General features: G+C 44.8%; 1 protein-coding gene across 2 annotated transcripts in view; it reads left to right on the forward strand.

The window, feature by feature from the left end:
• Positions 1-20,774, forward strand: part of LOC121167598 (E3 ubiquitin-protein ligase UBR5) — a 144,371-nt gene that overhangs the window by 34,410 nt on the left and 89,187 nt on the right. For both annotated transcript variants that reach the window (XM_040997098.1, XM_040997099.1), the window contains exons 2-5: positions 13,850-13,894; positions 14,256-14,337; positions 14,750-14,826; positions 17,247-17,366. In XM_040997098.1, coding sequence (XP_040853032.1) covers positions 13,850-13,894; positions 14,256-14,337; positions 14,750-14,826; positions 17,247-17,366 — 324 coding nt within the window. The remainder of the gene's footprint in view (positions 1-13,849; positions 13,895-14,255; positions 14,338-14,749; positions 14,827-17,246; positions 17,367-20,774) is intronic.

The raw sequence follows: 20,774 nt of genomic DNA on the forward strand, positions 1-20,774 counted from the left end.
AGAAATCTTCAATACCTTAGTGAGGAGTAACTAATCTTTGTGTCCTACCTAGCAAGGTATAAGTGAACTGCTCCCCTCCTAATCCAACTCTCTGCTCATGCCCTGGGGGAGCAGCAGAAGATGGCCCAAGTGCTGTGCCCCTGTGCCCACATGGGAAACCCAGAAGCAGCTCCTAGCTTCCAGCTCTGTCCTGACCTGCATAGGCCATTGTGACTATGTGGATAGTGGCCAGTGGATGGATCTTTTCCCCTTTCTCTCCTTCTCTCTCTGTAACTCTGCCTTTTAAATTAATTAACCAATTAAAAAAAAGGCAAAGTATGAGTGCATTTATATGGAATTCAAAGATACAACTGTAATTCTCTGAGTGCTCAGCTCCCATTAGTCAGATTGGGCCATATTTGGTTTGCCAACAAAACTCAGAATTCAGAACTTGGCAGGTGTGAAGCAGCAAGATAGCAGACTATCCAAGGATGGAGAATAATGTTCAGTGATATTGATAATGTTTGCCATTTATTGGGCACCTGAGTGCTTAGCTCTCTTCAGGGTTATTATCTGTAATAATTATCTCTAATCCTTAATATAAGCAGCACCATGGGCTGTTGAACTGATTAATCTTGGGGAGGTGAAGGCAGGCTTGCTCAGAGTGGCAGAGCTGGTCGACTTGGGGGATAGACTGAAACTCAGTTTTGTTTCTGTCTCCTGCGCCGTAGGTCCGCTCTTCTGTTCTCTCCACCAAGCTGCTCCTCACTAGAGAGTAGATAGAATTGCTGAGCTGGGATGGCAGCAATGACATCAAACAAGCATTTCTTTTTCTTTGTTTTTTTAAGATTTATTTATTTTTATTACAAAGTCAGATATACAGAGAGGAAGATCTTCCATCCGATGATTCACTCCCCAAGTGAGCGCAACAGCTGGTACTGTGCTGATCCAAAGCCAGGAACCAGGAACCTCTTCTGGGTCTTCTGCATGGGTGCAGGGTCCCAAGGCTTTGGGCCGTGTTCGACTGCTTTCCCAGATCACAAGCAGGGAGCTGGATGGGAAGTGGAGCTGCCAGGATTAGAACTGGTGCCCATATGGGATCCTGGCACTTTCAAGATGAGGACTTTAGCCACTAGGCCATGCCACCGGGCCCAAAGAAGCATTTCTTCTTCTTTTTTTAAATAATTATTCCATTTACTCTTTTTTTTTAAAGATTTATTTTATTTTTATTGGAAAGGCGGATATACAGAGAGGAGAGCCAGAGAGGAAGATCTTCCGTCCGATGATTCACTCCCCAAGTGAGCGCAACGGGCCAATGCTATGCCGATCCGAAGCCAGGAGCCTCCTCCAGGTCTCCCACGCGGGTGCAGGGTCCCAAAGCTTTGGGCCGTCCTCTGCTGCTTTCCCGGGCCACAGGCAGGGAGCTGGAAGGGAAGCGGGGCTGCCGGGATAGAACCGGCGCCCATATGGGATCCCGGGCGTGCAAGGCGAGGACCTTAACCACTGCGCCACCGCACCGGGCCCACCAAAGAAGCATTTCAAAGGCAGGGACGCTTACTGTTTTCAGTGCTCCTGCAAGGGCAGCAGTTAGAGATGCTAGCCGCTCCCAGAAAATGATGGCGCCCAGAGCTTTCATTATCAGCACACTCCTATTTGTCTCATTTTCTGGGGAAAAATTAGATTCGTTAACGGCATTATTCCTGTTTCCAGTTGTATCTGAAGAATTGGATGACTCGCTAATGGGCAGTGTTTTTGCTTATGTTATTTGAAAGGTGGATAGACAGACGACAGAGCTCCCATCCTATCTTGCTAGTTCCTTCTACAAATGCCCCCATGTAACGAGGCTGGGCCAGGGCCAGAGTCCAGGAGACAGGACCTCAGTTCTGGTCTTATGGGGGCAAAGGGCGTCAGCTACTAGGCCATAATTTGATGCCTCCTAGGGTGTGTATTTATAGGAATTTGGACTTGGGAGTAGAATTGGAACTTGATACAGGATTGAGAGTTTAATCCTGTCTGAACTGCGAGACCAGTCGCCTTCCTAAATGGTGCAGTGTTCATAGAAGGAAGAACATTAGTTATCTCCTTAGACATTTGATTGATATGTACGGATGCAGTTGGGTCTGAGACCATATGAACATGTTATCTGTATTGGGCAGATCCTTTAATGAGTGACAATAGCAGCTATTCAGAATAGATAAAGAAAGCCAAGCATTTTCTCCTGAGATTTTTGACCGGATGCCATGAGGAAGCTGTTCTATGCTGTAGGCATAGCTAGATTCTTGTGTATTTATGTATATATATATTCTTGCTGTTAAGATTAAATTAGATAAAATGGACAGAAAATATCCAAAATAATTTGTATACGGCCCAGTATAGTAGTCTAATGGCTAAAGTCCTCGCCTTCCAACCACTGGGATCCCATATGGGCGCTGGTTCTAATCCCGGCGGACCACTTCCCTTCCAGCTCCCTGCTTGTGCCCTGAGCAGTCAAGAATGGCCCAAAACCTTGGGATCCTGCAGCTGTGTGGGAGACCTGGAAGAAGTTCCTGATGGCTCCTGGCTTTGGATCAGCTCAGCTTTGGCAGTTGTGGCCACTTGGGGAGTGAACCAGCAAAAGAAGATCTTTGTTTCAGGCTCTCCTTCTCTTTGTCAATCTGACTTTCCCATAAAAATAAATAAATCTTTAAAAATTGCTGTATAAAGGACATTTATTGTATCTTTTCCTAACAAATTTCTCGTTCACTTGGCATGTGTATTTTTCCCTTTTCCTGTTTTGAAAGGAGCTGAAAATAAGTTGGTTAATTTTGCTTAAAAGGAAAATGACTCATTATTTTTGTGGTTGGCAAATGGCTTCTCATTTGGTGTTGTGTTTCAGATGGCACAATACCTTGGGAGTTTGGATTTCTTATTTTATTTGGAAAAGTACTATTCAAATGCAGTTTTTTTTTTAAGATTTATTTTTATTGGAAAGTCAGATATATAGAGAAAAGGAGACAGGAAAATCTTCCGTCCGTTGATCCGCTCCGCAACCGGCTGCAATGGCCAAAGTTGAGCTGATCCGAAGCCAGGAGCTTCTTCCTGATCTCCCATGTGGGTGCAGGGTCCCAAAGCCTTGGGCTGTCCTCAACTGCGTTCCTAGGCCATAAGCAGTGAGCTGGATGGGAGTGGGGCCACCAAGATTAGAACCGGTGCCCACATGGGATCCCAGCCCATTCAGAGCAAGGACATTAGCTGCTAGGATACCATGCCAGGCCCTCTAGCTATTTTCTTAATGGATCAGTTGATTGAAGGTGCAGACTTGGTCTGCTGATGGCATCTGGGAGGTGGAGCTTGTGGGAGATCTTTTACGACTTAGAGTCTTGCCCTTAGAGGTAGTTCTCTGAAGAAGGTTGGTTGTGCAAGGTGAGCGCGCTCCCTGTGCCTCACTCTGTTCCTGGCTCTCCCTGTGTTGCATCCTGTGCCTGAGCTGCACAGTATCAGCCCCGAGACACTGCCCCTGGGGGGTTCCTAGGAGTGGACTGTAGGCTTCCATTGTCAGCCTGAAAAATAAGTTAGACTCTCTCAATAATTCTAAAATAAAGAAAATCTGATTAATTCAACCATTTCAGGAAGTTGACAGATGAGTCTTTCCTTTGCAAAAGCTATCTTTTGTGTGTTTTGAGGTCATTTACTCACTGTAAGGTCACAGTTCTCTTTGGATAGGCTATAAATCAGAAAAGTAATATGATTATCATAGAAATCATTAAGCCAAGTTAAGAGACATTTTGATTGAGCAGGTTCATTAGAAATCAGTGTTGTAGGGCTGGCGTGGTGGCTCAGTTGGTTAATCCTTACTCTTTTAAATGCTGGAATCTCATATGGATGCTGGCTTGTGGCCTGGGTGCTCCACTTCTCTTCCAGCTCCCTGCTTGTGGCCTGGGAAAACAGTTGAGGGTGACCTAAAGCCTTGGGCCCCTGCATGCATGTGGGAGACCAGGAAGAAGCTCCTGGTTCCTGTCTTCATATTGACTGAGCTCCAGCTGTTGTGGCCATTTGAGGGATTGAACTAGCAGGTAGAAGATCCTCTGTATCTCCCCTTCTGTCTGTAAATGTGGATTTGAAATAAAAATAAGCCTTTAAAAAAGAAAAAAGAAATCAGTGTGCAGGCTGAGATCAGAGTTAAGACTGATCAGATACTTTTTTAATGATTTATTTTTTATTCTTATTTGAAGGGCAGAGGAATAGAGAGGAGATAGAGGTAGGGAAATAGATCTTTCATCTGCTGGTTCACTGTCCGAGTAACTGCTAGGGGCAGTGTTGAGTCAGTTTGAAGCCAGGAGCTTCCTCTTTCCTCTAGGTCTCCCATGCGGGTGCTGGGCCCAAGGACTCACAGGCACATTAGTAAGGAGCTAGATTGAAAAAGGAGTAGCTGGCACTTTTAACTTGCTCCCATGTGGAATGCAGATGCTAATGATTGAGACCCGGCTCTGACTCCAATCCACTGATTCCTTAGCAAGGAACTGCCCTGTGCCAGATTGCAGGGGGTGGGGGGGTTGTCCCTTCTGCATCCGTAATTTCAAGCCATGGGCAGCTTCCGGTCATTACTAGGGATTGCATAGTTCAGTGTTAGGTCTCTTTTTTTCTCCCCCTCAGAAGCCAGAAACCTAAAATTCTCAATGAAATCTTCCAATTTTAAATGTTGGTGTTGGTCAAGAAGTGCCTGAACTTTGAAGTATTTGACTCAAAGAACTTCTGTAGGCTGGCAGTTCGGAGTGACGTCTTAAGTTTTGCTTCCATCCTTCACCTCTCTAACTGACTGGAACATTTGTAGCTATGCTGTAATTAGATTGTTCATGGTCTTTGCTTCATGGAAGCCCTTTCCTCCTGTTGGGGAAAACCACTGGCAGGTGAATGAAATGCCTACTGGCTCTTGGGGTGTAATACTTACTGGCCTTTATGCTACTTTGCTGTGCCATTTGTAGCTAAATAAAATATTATTTGGGTAAATGGTTTCTTTAGAGTGCCAGACGTGTGGCTTTTAGGATCACAGTATGAGGAATTCATAGGTAGGGTTTCAGATTCTGTGTTGCTGTCATTCTATAAGAAGCTGATTGGTTAAGCTGTGAGATAGTTAGTATCAAGAATGAAAAGTGGTTTTAAGGAATATAATGAGCAGGCTACTTTGGTTGGCATTTGTAGCTTGAGCTGACGGGCACTGTGCAGTTGGACATGCAGTGTTGAGATCCTGGAGTGTTCCTCAGATGCTGGAGCTGTAACAGTGTTACCAGCCTCTCCAAGGGCCCAGTGACATTCACAGTGCTACTAAGGCTACTTTATCTTTTTCATGGTTTGGACATTTGTACAATGTTTCAAAAAGTGGTGGATAAAATATTGCCTGTTTTTCAAGCTATGCTAGTAGTCGTTTACTTTTTAAAAAAAATTATTATTTAAAAAAATTTTTTTTTATTTGAAAGGCAGATTTACAGAGAAGGAGAGATATAGAGGATCTTCCATCTGCTCGTTCACTTCCCAAATGGCTGCAAGAGCTGAAACTGAGCTGATTTGAAGCCAGGGAATTCTTAATTGCCCGCCATGCTGGTGCAAGTTCCCAAAGACTTTGAACTAGTCTCTACTGCTTTCCCAAACCACAGGAAGGGAGCAGGATAGGGAGTGGCGTTCCGGGACAGAACCGGCACCCATGTGGATGCTTGCAGGCTCAAATCAGCAGTTGAGCCAGTGCACCAGCCCTGTGTTGTTTAGTTTTTAAACTTACAGAGAAGAAGCACAGTTTCACTTAAGGGTGAAGCAGTAAACATGATTACATCTTGACCTGTGACAGAATCTTGGTTGTGTAGAGGAAAAACACTTTGCATTTATTTTTTCCTGTGGCTGGGCTAATTGCTCTCTTTATGGAAATTGTTAGAGTAATAGAAATTGTGGGTATTTATGTGGAAGTAAGAAGGAGACACAGGTCTTCCATCGTCACTCCCCAGATTACCTTGACAGCTTGGGCTTCGACGAAGCTAGAAGCCAGGAACACAATCTCTGGGTGACTCCATGGGTACTAAGGAGCCAAAGCTGTGTATCACCGCTACCTCTTGTGGATGCACGTTCACAGGAGGCTGGAGTCAGGAGCAGAGGTGGGACCCAGGTTCTCTGGCATGGCATGTGAGAGTTCCAAGCTGCCCACCCCAATGAAAAGCACTTTTATTTGAAAAAGTGGCTGGCAAAATGTGGTTATCAGACTTGGACGGTTAACATACATTTTCTTGAAATTAAGTGAAGTTGACTGTCACTTCAAGGAAAATAATGGAAGGTATTTTTTGCTAGTTGACATGTTTGAGCTGTGATACAAAATTAGAGTTTTAAAAAAACTTTTATTCATCAATGAGTTTAATGCTGTAGGTTGATATTGACATTATCAAATATCAATTTGAATGTACACAAGAAATAAGTTTTTCCGAATGACCGATGTATGCTGTTACAGAATCATGTGTGGATGCTGGAGATATTTTCAGATTCCAAATTTTCCGACCTTTAAAAAACGATAACTTCTCTCAAGTTCTGGTGTAATATCAAAGAATGTATCCTGTTATCTGTAAAGGAGAAAGAGAAATCTCACTCTTTTCTCTAACAGGATGTCTAAGTAGGACCAACTTTTCTTCATGGACTTGGACCAGAACCGCATACTGTGGTGGGTTGGATGGATGCAGGCAGAAGTGAGAACCTTGCTAGTGAAACAGAGGCTTGCAAAATAGCCCCTGGTTGTGAAACACTCCCTTTATCAAATATTTTTTTTGGGGGGAGGAGGGCAAATGGCTATTTGTCCTGGGGAACTGAGTTTGCTATTTTATGAGTCAAAATTTCATGGTTTTTAACTTTAGTGTTCAGTGGACATACCATAGAAACAAATGCTTGGGGTAGGGTGGGAGAGTGCTCAGTAATTTAAGAGCACAAAGTAGTCCAGAGAATGGTTGAGGTTTCTTGAAAGATGAGGCAGGAAGCTGTTGAGAAGGTTGGGTTAGAGAAGGTTGTGGAGGATGAGCTTTGTGTGGTAGTGTGCTCAGGTGCTGCTTGGTCCACCCGTGTCCCCTACCCAGTGCCTGGGACCAAGTCCCACCTCTGTTGCTAGTCCAGCTTCCTGCTCCTTCCAAGAGCAGAGTGGCTCAAGTGCTTGGATTCTTGTCAATCTCATGGGAGATCTGGATGGAGTGCTTTGGCTCCTGGCTCAGCCCTGGCTGTTCAGCATTTGGGGAGTGAACCAGACATTGGAAGTGCTCGCTCAGTCACTCTCTCTCATTACTCATCTTGCCTGTCATATAATTGAATAAGTAAATAAAAATAAAATATTTTATACATTTTAACCAGAGATTCTGATTTCTGTTAGAGAACATCCTCCTGTAAGAACTGCAAAGAAAACACTGAAAAAAATCCCTAAACCATTAGTCTCAGCTCTGAAAGCCAAACTCTTTCTTTGTACTTCTGTTGGTGTTTTGAGTTCTGTCCAGTAATCTTTTTTTCCCTGACTGCTCATTTATTCAACATGAAGTAACATACACTAATTTCAGTGAGGTGGCTGACAGGCCAAATAGGGTGAAAAAGTCTCTTTCATGCAGACCAGGACCTGAGGGGCAGCATGGCCTTGAGGATGTGCTGGGTAGGAGCTTTCGTGCCTGAGCCCTGAGCCTAGACGTGTGGATGTCCTTCTTAGCCACCACTGTTGCCTTCTGCCTCGTTCTTCTTGGACATGAACGCCTTAAAGGGTGTGGGCAGTGCTGGTGGGCACGGGAGCCGTGGCTGCTTTCACGGATGGTGGAGTCTGATAGGTGAGGGACCAAGGCCTTCCCAGCAGGCTCTCCTCCCCTAGGCTGCACTTGAGGGCTGGCTGAGACAGCCTACAGTGAGAGGTTTGGCCCTGTGGGAAGAGCATGCAGGCGGCACTGTCTCCCTGGCTCGGCTCATCTTTGTCACCCAAAGGTATCTTCCTGCCTCTGTCATTGTAGTCATCTTTTTCTTTGAAGTTTTTTGTGTGTAGCTTTGACCGACAAACCAAGGTAAGAGTGGAAACAGAGGGGTAAGACCGAGAGTGAGAGAGACAAACCTTCTGTCCACTGGTTCAGTCCCCAAATTGGCTACTGTGGCTCAACCAGGGCCAAGCTTGAGCCAGGAGCTTCGTCCGGGTCTCCCACGTGGATGCAAAGGCCAAAGAATTTGGGTGGACCTCTGCTGCTTTCCCAGGTCAGAAGCAGGGAGTTAATTCAGCAGTGGGAGCAACCAGGACACAAACTAATGCCAAGATGGGGGTGTGTGCTCCACAGGTGGAGGCATAGTATGCTAAGCCACTGTGTTGGTCCCAGAATGCAGTTTTAAATGTAGCCAAATTTTATGGCCTTTTAAATTTTTTGTTGTGAAAATAGAGAAGGTGATTTTTTTTTTGCCTTTTATCAAAAAAAAAAAAGAAAAAAAGAAAAAAAAAAGGGCACCGCTTCTCTTGTTTTCCTGTCTGTACTCCCATTTATTGTTCTGTGATGGCCTGAAGTTGGAGATCCCAATGATCAAGGTTCAGTTCAGACAGAAACAGTATCAAGCGGATCTTGGAAAAAAAAGTCTGAAAGCAGAATGTCTGGAATTCCCATCTCAGAGTTTCTCTGGCACACAGAGGCTGAGTGACTCATTCCTCTTGCTTGCATAGAGGCAACCAAGAAGGCAGGGATGACTCTTCAGGACAGACAACCTCCTGTTCCACCTCCAGCCCCCAAGGGTGTGTGTGTGTGTGTGTGTGTGTGTGTGTGTGTGTGTGAGAGTGGAATCAGGCTGGCCTGAGGATACCACCTTCCCTGAGGGCTCTAGAAAGAGTTGTGCCAGGCCACCACCTGCAGCGTGCTGTGGTATATGTCAGTGGAAAGGCTTCCTCCTCTCACCCCACACCAAGTCCACAGTGCAACACGAGGCTGTTGATTTGCCCCATCTTACACCAGACCCCCAGCAGGGCTGTCTCATGAACTCTGCCTCAGGTTGTTTGCCACTCTTGCTCTGGAACTGTGAGAAGGGAATTGGGGTTGGACACTCCTTGGACTAGATTGAACGAGCTAGCTTTAGGTCCTCAGTTTGCTAGGGGGCGATCAGTGGCTTGGAGAGAAGCCTACCAGGGGTTACCGCAAATAAATGCCCATCTTAGGATGCCTTCTGCAGCTGTGACTACAATATAGCCCTTTTCCTCCAGTTAGAGCAGCAAGCCGGTGGGACCACCAGGTGCTAGTTGGATGCAGTGCTACAGGCGTCAAACAGTTGGCATATAAAGGAGCCGAGTAAGAGGTGGCATCTTGTGTATGTAGAGTGATGTGGTTATAGTTCAGGCCAGTGTGAGACAGAGTTGAGAACTGGCTGCACTTGGGAGAGTGCGTGATAATGGTAAGACTGTGTTCTGGGGTGGATTTGGTACCGCCCCCCTAGGTATGAAATGCTGGTGCAATTTTTTACTTTTGGGTATTCTGAGAATCTAAGATTTAAAACCTAAATCTTTTAAGAAAATGACTTTTAAAAACTTGGTTATTTTCCTTGAAAAACAGGGAGAGACAAGGAGCTGACTCTCCAGGTGACTGCAGCTACTAGATCTGGGCCAGGCCAGAGCCAGGAGCTTCTTTTCCGTCTCCCATGTGGATCAATGAGCTCAAGCACTTGGGCCATCCTCACTGCTTTCCCCAGGCTGTTAAAAGGGAGCTGGGTTGGAAATGGAGCAGCTGGAACTTACACCAGTGGCCATATGGAATGGTGCTGAGGGTGGCTTAATATGCTACACTATCTTGTTGGCCCCAAACAGAAACTTCTTTTTCTTTTTTTTAAGATTTGACAGATTTGGGGAGGGAGGAAGGGAGAAGAGAAATGAGTGAGGGACCAGATCCTGATCCTGCATGCTGTTCCATCTGCTGGTTCATTTGTATGCTTCACTTGGTGCAGGGCTCCAAGCAGGTGCATTATCCAGGAGCTGAATCAGAAATAGAGTAATTGGGACTTGAACTGATGCCCATGTAGGATGCAGGCGTTGCAGGCAGTAACTTTACCCACTGTACCACAACACTGGCCCCCCCCCAAATATTTCTGCCATATTTCACCAGAATGTTTCTGGATACATATTTTTATTTTTTATTAATATGTATATTTTAAGGCTTATTTATTTTTATTGCAAAGTCAGATATACAGAGAAAAGGAGAGACAGAGAAAGAGCCTCTGTCTGATGATTCACTCCCCAAGTGACCACAACGGCCAGTGCTGCACCAGTCCAAAGCCAGGAGCCAGGAACTTCCTCCAGGTCTTCCACATGGGTGTAGGATCCCAAGCGTTTTTTGGGGCCGTGCTCAACTGCTTTCCCAGACCACAAGCAGGGAGCTGGATGGGAAGTGGGACCACCGGAATTAGAGCTGGAGCCCATATGGGATCCCGGCGGTTCAAGGAAAGGACTTTAGTCACTAGGCCACGGTGCCAGGCCCTTATTAATATAATTTAAAAAGTTATTTAAAAGAGAGATGAAGTCTTCCATCTTTTTTTCACTTCTCCAAATCCCTACAACAACTCTGTCCAGACTAGTTTAAAGCTGGGAGGTGAAAATTCAATCTTGGCCTGTCATGAAGGAGCTAGGTATTTGGTCCTCCAGCATGTGTATTAGCAGTAAGCTGGAATCAGAAATGCTGAGGCTTGAATCCAGGCACTATGATATGGATTGCAGTAGGCAATCCTGTGATTAGCCAAGTATTCTCCAAACACATATAGACAGCACTAAAAAAATCTGACCGGCGTCCAGCTACCACGTGTAACTCTGGCATTCCATACAAGCACCAACTAAAGTCTCCACTGCTTCCCTAGTGACCCAGCTCCCTGCTAATGGTCTAGGAAAGCAGCACAGGATGGCCTAGTTGCAAGCTATTATGTGGGAGGCAGCATTAAGTTCCTGGCTTTGGCTTGACCAAGTCCTAGCTGTGATGGCCAATTGCAAAGTGAATCAGTGGATGATTGGTCAGTGGTTGGTTCGTTCTCTCTCTCTCTCTCTCTCTTTCTTTCTTTCACACAAATCTAAGTTTTTTTTTCCCCAAGAGCAGGCATTTGGCAATGATTTTTAAAAGTAGGTGGCATTCAATAGCTCAGTACTTTTGAGTGTGGTCATTGGTCTTTGGCCTTTGGTCATTCTGTGATTTGTGTGTCTGCCATGAAAAAGCAAAATACGCATTAGTTATAGTTTTGCTTGAAAATTTGTGACTATACTCTGGATCCATATCCACTTCTTCATAAGAGGCCGGATTAAATTTGGAGCAGGACTCTAATGCAGGCACTGTGATGGGGGCTGCTGCTGTCTTCATCCTGGGTTAAGAGCCTTCCCCAGTTTGTAGCATTGGAAAAGTTTAGTTACATTTCCAGCAATTCCTTAGTAGCCCAAAATATGCCTGTGAGTTGTTGAGTATTTTATGTTTTTTAATATTCTCAAAGTCTATTAGCTTTTTTTTTTTTTTAAAAAAAAGGATTGATTTATTTTTATTTGAAAGTCAGATATACAGAGAGGAGAAGAGACAGAGGGGAAGATCTTCCCTCTGCTGATGCACTCCTTAAGTGGCCACAATGGCTGGGATTGAGCCAATCCAAAGCCAGGAACTTTTTCTGGGTCTCCCATGTGGGTGCAGGGTCCCTAGGCTTTGGGCTGTCTTCAGCTGCTTTCCCAGGCCACAAGCAGGAAGCTGGATAGAAAGCAGACCCACTGGGATTAGAACTGGTGCCCACATGGGATCCTGGCGTGTGCCAATTGAGGACGTCAGCCTGCTCGACTACTGCACCAGGCCCTAATTTAACTTTTCAAATGACGCTACTCTGGAGTGAAATTTTGAACCATGGAGACAGCATTTAATTTTTATTTTCAGTTATTGTACAGTTTTGAAAAGGTTTTTGGGAAATTTTATTTCACTGTCAACACTATTTTGTAAAAACTGCCCACAGAGTTTTGACCCAGTACTAACTGGATGAAAATAAATTAGGTTACTCTCATGCCAGCAAGCAAATTGTCTTCTGAGAGAGTGATTCCTGTGGTTTTGGGAAGCCTTTTGTCTGGCTGCAGCAGGAGTCTGCTTCCTGAGGCACCGTGGCACCCAGGGCAGCGAGGGCACGTCCTGCACTCTCTGTGCTTGATGCTGTCTCGGGACCTGTAGCTCTCCACTGCAGTGCTCTTCCCGTGCCTGAGTCAGCTGTCTTCTCTCCCAGCACTCAGCAGTTCAGGAGGCATGCCCCCATCCATAGAACACAGCAGTGTGCCCTGTAAATGAGCAGTTCAGTTAGAAGGCTTAATTTCCAGGACAGATGAAAACATTTTATTAACGAAAGTAAATGTGACACTGGACATACCCAAACACGATTTTAGACACAGTCAAATGACCCACGTTCAAGGTGCTAGTCTTTGCGATTGAGGAAAAAAGTCACCAGGGGATTTATTTCTTTTGGTAAGGTGTCATTTGAAAGTTACGCTGCCGTATCTGTGATTTGGTATTGGGTAGTTGTTATGCTTGCTTGAAAATGCCTCTCACTAGTAGGCAGCGGATAGAGCTTAAGGAGAGGCTCAAGGACAGAGGGGGCCAGTTCAGCCTCTTCTACTGACATAATGGGATTATTGTTTCCCACAGGTGAGGATTTAAAACTGCCACAAATCGGGCCCGGCGCGGTGGCGCAAGTGGTTAAAGGTCCTCGCCTTGCACGCCCGGGATCCCATATGGGCGCTGGTTCTAATCCCGGCAGCCCTGCTTCCCTTCCAGCTCCCTGCCTGTGGCCCGGGAAAGCAGTCGAGGACGGCCCAAAGCCTTGGGACCCTGCACCCGCGTGGGAGACCCTGAAGGGGCTCCTGGCTTTGGATCGGCATAGTATCGGCCCGTTGCGCTCACTTGGGGAGTGAATCATCGGACGGAAGCTCTTCCTCTCTGTCTCTCCTCTCTGTATATCCGACTTTCCAATGAAAAAATAATAAAAAAATAAATCTTTAAAAACTGCCACAAATCATATAAGTTGGCTTTAATGTGACATATTTTTAGAATATTGTAGTACTTTAAACTGTCACTATAGATGATTGAATTTTATTCCATTTCTGTCACTGGAGAGAGCAAAATTTGTGGAAGTTTGTTGGTTTAATGTTGTATCTTTTTCTGTTGCTCATATTCTTGATTTACTGATAAGAGAACTATAAAAATTCCTGATAATGTCAGGTAGATGTTTTGGTCTTTTAGATTAAATCTACATAGGGCTACATGTTAGCATTATACAGGTACATCTCCAGATTGCCTGAATGCCCAGGTTAATTTAGCGGAGTGTGACAGTGTTGTCTGTAATAGCTCTTTGAATGTCACCTGTTGAGATTTTCGTGCTGTTGATTCACTCTGAGGAGGCGGTGTTATCTCTAAGTCATTGAGGGTCTGAATTATTCAATTTGGTGTTATAAGCTCCATCAAAAACTTGAAGAACATACCTTCACTTCATTCAACTTTGGGTTTTTTTCTACCCTGTTAAGTTCTCAGTAGGTCTGTTTTTGTGTCTGTTCAGTAGTGTCTTTGGGATTAGATTGCACAGTTTTAAAAATAGTCTTTTCATTAGTTGTTGGTTTAGGAGAAGCCCAGCTGTCACTTTTTGTTATATAAACTGTGGAAACTTGTTTCTGGTCTAAAAAATGGAATTGTTACTACTGTTGAAATTTTGAGTGGTTGGTAAGGAAAGAAAATGGCAGCGTGCTTCTGACCTTTTTGTACAAAAGTGAGGAGAATATATAAAAAATTCTTTCCTTGCAGTTTTCTCATCAAAATAATGAGGCATCTTTTGGGGCTATTTTATTTACAAAATACCTGCACAGTAATATTCTGTTTTGCTTTTAAAGGTTGCGAGAAGTCTCAGAGAAGTTGAATAAATATAATTTAAACAGGTAAGAGTTGTGAGATAATTGACAAAAAACTGCATTTTACCTTACTAGGAAAATAGCTCATTTAGGCAGTGACCCTATGGGTTAAGATGAACATGATGATAATCAGGTTAGGAATTATTTAATCAATGTTATATGGATTGGATTCATGTGGATTTTAGTTTTCATCTTAATGAATTTTTAAAAGTCTACCAGAAGCATAAGGATTAATAAGGGTAGTCTAATTCTTGTTTTTCAATTATTGCTTTAAAATGTGTCAAAACTAGTTATATACAGATAGATTTTTCTGGGTTTTTTTTTTTTTTTTTTTAGTTAGATCTTTTGAAGTGATGGTGTGTAATTTTGCTTTCCTCTTGTTCCCTAGCCACCCCCCTTTGAATGTATTGGAACAGGCTACTATTAAGCAATGTGTGGTGGGACCGAATCATGCTGCCTTTCTTCTTGAGGTAAATTATTTGCTCTAAGGTGGAGAAATGAAAAACAGTTATGATGCAGTTGTGTGTTACTTCTTTTATAACCGTGGAGGAGAACAGTTACTTCCAAGAGTTACCTTGATTACCTCTTAGTACCCTTCCTGTTGTGAATTTTCTGGCTCGGGGAGAGCTTAGGTGATTGCCTAGAGCATGACACTGGACAGCCAAAGGCTCCGTTACCTGTCTTTTCTCTGAGTTCTCACAGAGCAAGATGGGAGTGTGGGCATGTCCTCTTCCCTCAGCTCAGCTGTGAGTACCTTCTGCAAAGGACCTAGTTGGTTGTCTTTAAATTGACAGTGAGGGGTTCAGAATCTGTTGAATAAAATCATGTTTTAATATTCGTGTTTACTTTGAGAATGTGATCATCTATTTCTTTTGTTTTTAGGATGGTAGAGTTTGCAGGATCGGTTTTTCGGTACAGCCAGACAGATTGGAATTGGGTAAACCTGATAATAATGATGGGTAAGACATCCTTTTGGTTAATACAGCATGTATTTTGCTCTTAGAATGTATTATATTTAACCAAGAATGTGTTATATCTAAGATGATTTGCTCTGGTAACTTTTAATGAAAAACATTTGCAGGAAATCAAGATTAAAATAGAGTGAAATGTAATTTGACTTTAAACTTTAAAGAAAAAATTTATTTAATTGAAAGGCAAAATTACAGTGAAAGAGACATAGAGAGATTGAGGGAGAAAGATCTTCCACCCATGGATTCATTCCTCAGATAGCCACAATAGCCAGGATGGGAGCATCCCAAAGCCAGGGGCTTCCTCCTGGTCTACCACATGAGTGCAGGGCTACGGTACTTGGGCTGTCCTGCTGCTTCTCCAGGCGCAAGCAGAGGAGCTGGCTGTGAAGCGGAGCAGCTGGGAATTGAGCAGTATGACACTGGGCTTTAATGTGCGGTGTGTTATGGCACTGGCCCTGTGATTTTAAACAATGCCTGCGCTGAAAATATTAACATTAAAAGAAAAGGAATGGATTATTATTCGCTGAAGAATAATATGTCATATAGCCCAAGTTACATTAACGCTTTAATTGAAATGGTTGTTGGGGCCCGGCACCATGGCCTAGTGGTTGAAGTCCTCCCCTTGCAAGCACCAGGATCCCATATGGGTGCTGGTTCTAATTCCATCAGCCCTCCCTTCCCATACAGCTCGCTGCTGTGACCAGAGAAAGCAGTCAAGGACGGCCCAGGGCCTCGGGACCCTACACCGCATAGGAGGCCTGGAAGACTCTCCAGGCTCCCTGGTTTGGATCAACTCAGCTTTGGCTGTTGCGGCCACTTGGGGAGTGAATCAACGGACAGATATTCTCTTTGTCTCTCCCCTGTACATTTGACTTTGCAATTGAAGTCTTTATAAAAATATGTATTTGACTCAGAATGGGAAAGCCACACAGAGAACTCTTCCATCTGCTGATTCACTCCCCAGAGTGGATGGTCTCCAGATGGTCACAATAGCCAGGTTTGGGTCTGGCCTGAGCCGGGAGCTAGGAGCTTAGCTTCTTCCAGACCTCCAGTGTTGGTTGCAGGGACCCCAACACTCAGGCCATCTTTCACTGCTTTCGCAGGCCATTAGCAGGGAGCTGGATGGTAAATGGAGCAGCCAGGACATGAACAGTGCCCGTATAGGATGCTTGTGTCGCAGGTGGCGACTTAGCTCACTATGCCACAACACCAGCCCTGAATGAAGTGATTGTATAGATCACAGTCTTTGCTTTTATAGTTCCAAATAATTAACTCATTCTGAAACAGCAGGTGTCTTTTAAGAATTTTGGTCACTTGGGCCTAGCACCGTGGCCTAGCAGCTAAAGTCCTTGCTTGAACGCACCAGGATCCCATATGGGCTCCGGTCTAATCCCGGCAGCTCCGCTTCCCATCCAGCTCCCTGCTTGTGACCTGGGAAAGCAGTCAAGGATGGCCCAAAGCCTTGGAACCTGCACCCACAAGTGGAAGACCTGGAGGAAGTTCCTGGCTCCTGGCTTTGGATCAGTGCAGCATTGGCCGTTGCAGTCACTTGGGGAGTGAATCATCGGGGGGGAGGATCTTCCTGTCTGTCTCTACTGCTCTCTGTATATCTGACTTTGCAATAAAAATAAATGAATGTTTAAAAAGGAAAAAAAGAATTTTTGTCACTGGCAGCTGACCTTCTGATGCTAACATCTTGTGTGAAGAGTCCCAGCTGCTTTATTTTCAATCTAGCCGCGTGCTAATGTACCAGAAAAGGTGGTGGATGGTAGTCCAAATGCCTTGGGCCTCTGCCACCCATGTGGGAGACCTGGGTCAACCTCCTGGCTCCTGGTCCAGTCCCTCTGTGGCATTTGGGAAGTGAACTGATGGGTCAAAGATCTGTTTCTCCAACAGTGTTTCTAAGAACCCCCCGCTTCCCAAAAAGACAAAAACAAAGCCCACCTCAATATCATAATCAGAATTTGTGTGTAACTAAATGGACTGATTGAATTAAAAAACTGATGGCCACTTAAAAAAAGATGAGTCTTTTTGATCTTTAAAAGTTATGTAAAAATGAATGCTCAGAAGTGACTGACATTTCAGATGGCTGTGTTTTTAAGGGGAATGTGATTAATTTTTAAAAAGGTAAAAAAAAAATTGGTACTGTTTTTAACACTTATTTGCAGCTGAAGTGTGGGAATGCTTTGCCCCAGGAAGGAACGCTGGCTTATTGCGAGGCACAAGTGCAAGGCTTGTCCCTGGACGTGAAGTGGAAATGCAGTAGGGAGTAATGCAGGAGTTGCTGCACTGGGAGTTGGTTGCTTTTGTTGTTAGATAAGCCCCCAGCTGTTCCACCTGAAGCTCCAGGTTTGTTTTGAAGCAGTCTGGTGCTGTTGGTGATGATTCCACCTCTTGTTTTTCCTCAGGTCCAAGCTGAACAGCACCTCAGGGGCAGGGAGGACTTCCAGGCCTGGGAGGACCAGCGACTCCCCGTGGTTCCTCTCAGGCTCGGAGACTCTGGGCAGGTTGGCAGGCAGCACCCTGGGGTAAGTCTCGGCCGCCGGCTGCTCCGTGCTTTTGTGTGAGTGCTTGAGCTGAGACTGCTCTTCAGGTCCCCCAGGCCTTGGGCGAGGAAGCTCAAGCGTGCTCTGGGTGCTCACCGGGAGCTGCCGGGAGCACCGTCACCCTCATGGATTCACTGCAGCCCACCCTGATGCTTGGACTTTGAGCTACGTGTGGAAGGAGCTGCTTGAGCCAGCAGCTAGCTAAGCTGGATGCCCGAGTCCTCCCACCACTTCCTTACCTCAGCTTCCTGATGTGCAGGCACAGTTGGCGAAGCCACAGCTGCCTGTGGGGAAGACCTGGCTTGAGTTCCTGGTTCTTAGGTCGTGGGCATTTGGTGGGTGAAGCAGCAAATAGGAACGCACCTATCTCTTTATCTCTGAAAAAAGAAAAATAATGAAAATGTGTTGGGGCCAGTGCTGTGGCATCGCTCATGGATGCTGGTTTTAGTTTGAGCTGCTCCACTTCAATCCAGTCCCTACTCCTGTGCCAGGGAAGCAGGAGCGGCAGATTGCACAAGGCTTGGGATCTGCCAACCATGTGTGAAGCAGGAGTGGAGTTCCTGCCACTGTTGTGGCTATTTTGGGAGTGAACTGGCAACTGGAAGATCTCTCTTTGTCCCCGTCTCTCCTCTTTGGGTCACTCTGCTTTTTGATTAAGTAAATAAATAAACTTTAAAATATGTATATATTTATCTTGTCCCTTATCTTGCCATTAATGCCATTTAATACTTTTAAAGTATTTCCATCTTTGGTCTCTTCAAACTTAACAGTGTTAAAAAATTGCAAGCTTTCTTCAAATTTGGCAGTTGTTTTTGATTTGATGACGTTTGTAAACTGAGTTAACAAAATCTTATAGCTTTTAATCAAATTATTTTTACTTTTAAGTGTTTTTATAAAATGTATGCTTTTAAAATTAATTTGTTTGAAAGGCAGAATTAACAGAAGGAATGAAAGAGAAGTCTTCAGCTGGTACACTCTGATCCCAGCCAGGGCTGAGTGAGGCTGGAACCCTGGAGCCGGGTGCTTCATCTGGGTCTCCTACAGGGCTAGCAGGGACTCCAGTGCTTGTGCCATTCGTCCTCCACTGCTTTTCCAGAACACTGGCAGGGATCTGGGGTGGAAGTGGAGCAGCTGGGACTAGAAAAGGAACACCATCATTACAGGTAGTGTCTTAATCCGCTACAACGCAATGCTTGTTTCAGTGTTTGCTTTATAACTAGATGCTGAACTCCTCCCCTAATGATATAAAGGTTATATAAACCATATGTGAACTCCATGCCAGATGTTTTTATTCATTTTATACTTTAATTCTCAAATGGCTAGAATCCAATAAAGGATGTTAGAGGAATATAGCTAGAAGCAATTAAATGATACAAAAATATAACCAAGGCAACAGGAGTTTTTTTGGAACGTGGTGAATTAATAGATGAAAATTGAGTTTAAGATTGGTATCTGAGGGCCCGGCGTGGTGGCACAATGGTTAAGGTCCTCGCCTTGCACGCCCGCAATCCTGCAGCCCCGCTTCCCATCCACCTCCCTGCCTGTGGCCTGGGAAAGCAGTCAAGGACGGCCCAAAGCTTTGGGACCCTGCACCCGCGTGGGAGAACCGGAAGAGGCTCCTGGCTTTGGATCGGCATAGCATTGGCTGTTGCGGCTCACTTGGGGAGTGAATCATTGGACAGAAGATCTTCCTCTCTGTCTCTCCTCTCTGTATATCTGCCTTTCCAATAAAAATAAAATAAATCGGGCCCGGCGCAGTGGTTAAGGTCCTCGCCTTGCACGCCCGGGATCCCATATGGGCGCCGGTTCTAATCCCGGCAGCTCCACTTCCCTTCCAGCTCCCTGCCTGTGGCCCGGGAAAGCAGTCAAGGACGGCCCAAAGCTTTGGGACCCTGCACCCGCGTGGGAGACCTGGAAGAGGCTCCTGGCTTCGGATCGGCATAGCATCGGCCGTTGCGCTCACTTGGGGAGTGAATCATCGGACGGAAGCTCTTCCTCTCTGTCTCTCCTCTCTGTATATCCGCCTTTCCAATAAAAAAATAATAAAAATAAATCTTAAAAAAAATAAAATAAAATAAAATAAATTTTTAAAAAAACAAAACAAAACAAAAAACAAAAAAAGATTGGTATCTGAGGGCCCTGCGCCGTGGCCTAGCAGCTAAAGTCCTTGCTTGAACGCACCAGGATCCCATATGGGCTCCGGTCTAATCCCGGCAGCTCCGCTTCCCATTCAGCTCCCTGCTTGTGACCTGGGAAAGCAGTCAAGGATGGCCCAAAGCCTTGGAACCCTGCACCCGCAAGTGGAAGACTTGGAGGAAGTTCCTGGCTCCTGGCTTTGGATCAGTGCAGCATTGGCTGTTGCAGTCACTTGGGGAGTGAATCATCGGAGGGAGGATCTTCCTGTCTGTCTCTACTGTTCTCTGTATATCTGACTTTGTAATGAAAATAAAATAAATCTTTAAAAAAAATTGGTGTCAGAATGTTCTGTTTGTTTACTTTTGTTTTTATGCTACAATTAAAATGAATTTAGGTTGAAAGGATGGCCATTAGATTGACTGCATCTTTTAGCTTGTTAAATATAGCTCTGGTGCTTATAAAGTTCGTCCTGTTCTGTCTGGGCCACGCGATGCTCCCACAGCAGACATGAGGATTGTCCCCAGGCCATGAAGCTCCCAGCCCCAGACTGTTTCCTGTTTCACTCTATACAAATGAATTTTTGTGATTTCAGATTTAGCTTATCAGTTTATATAGTGGAATTTGTTCCTATTTTTCTTTCTTTTAAGATTTACTTGTATCTTTGAAAGAGAGAGCACACATGCACAAGAGTGTGTGTGCCACCTTCCATCTGCTGGCTCGCTCCCCAGAGGGCAGGAATGGCCAGGGCTGGGCCGGCTCATGCAGAAGCTTCATTCAGGTCTACTAGTTGGTTACGGGGGCCCAAAAGCTAGGACCATCCTCTGCTGCTTTTACTAGATAATTAGCAGGGAGCTGCATCAGAAGAGGAACAACCAGGACTCAGCTGGTGGCTTTGCAGATGGCAGTTTTACGTGCTCTGCCGTGATGCCAGACCCTGTTATTTATTTATTTATTTTAAAAATCTATGCCCCCAATTTGAAATAATCAAAATTCTAAAAAAGTTACAAAAATATTAGAATTTCTATCCACTTTCCACTCCTCTTTCTGAAATGTTACTATCTTTTGTAGCTATATGATTCAAAGACTTGAACACTGATCATTGCTTCATCTGCAGAGGTTATTCCCGCTCCACCAGTAATGCCACTGAGCCTCTGCTTTTGGTCCAGAACCAGTGATGGGTTGCACTTGTATTTAGTTGTCATGTTTCTTTAGTCTCTTTTAATTTGGGACAGTTCTTTATTCCTTATTTATTTT

The sequence above is a fragment of the Ochotona curzoniae genome, unplaced genomic scaffold, assembly GCF_017591425.1.
Source record: "Ochotona curzoniae isolate NIBS_2020 unplaced genomic scaffold, NIBS_Ocur_1.0 patch4, whole genome shotgun sequence".
In the NCBI taxonomy this organism is placed as follows: domain Eukaryota; kingdom Metazoa; phylum Chordata; class Mammalia; order Lagomorpha; family Ochotonidae; genus Ochotona; species Ochotona curzoniae.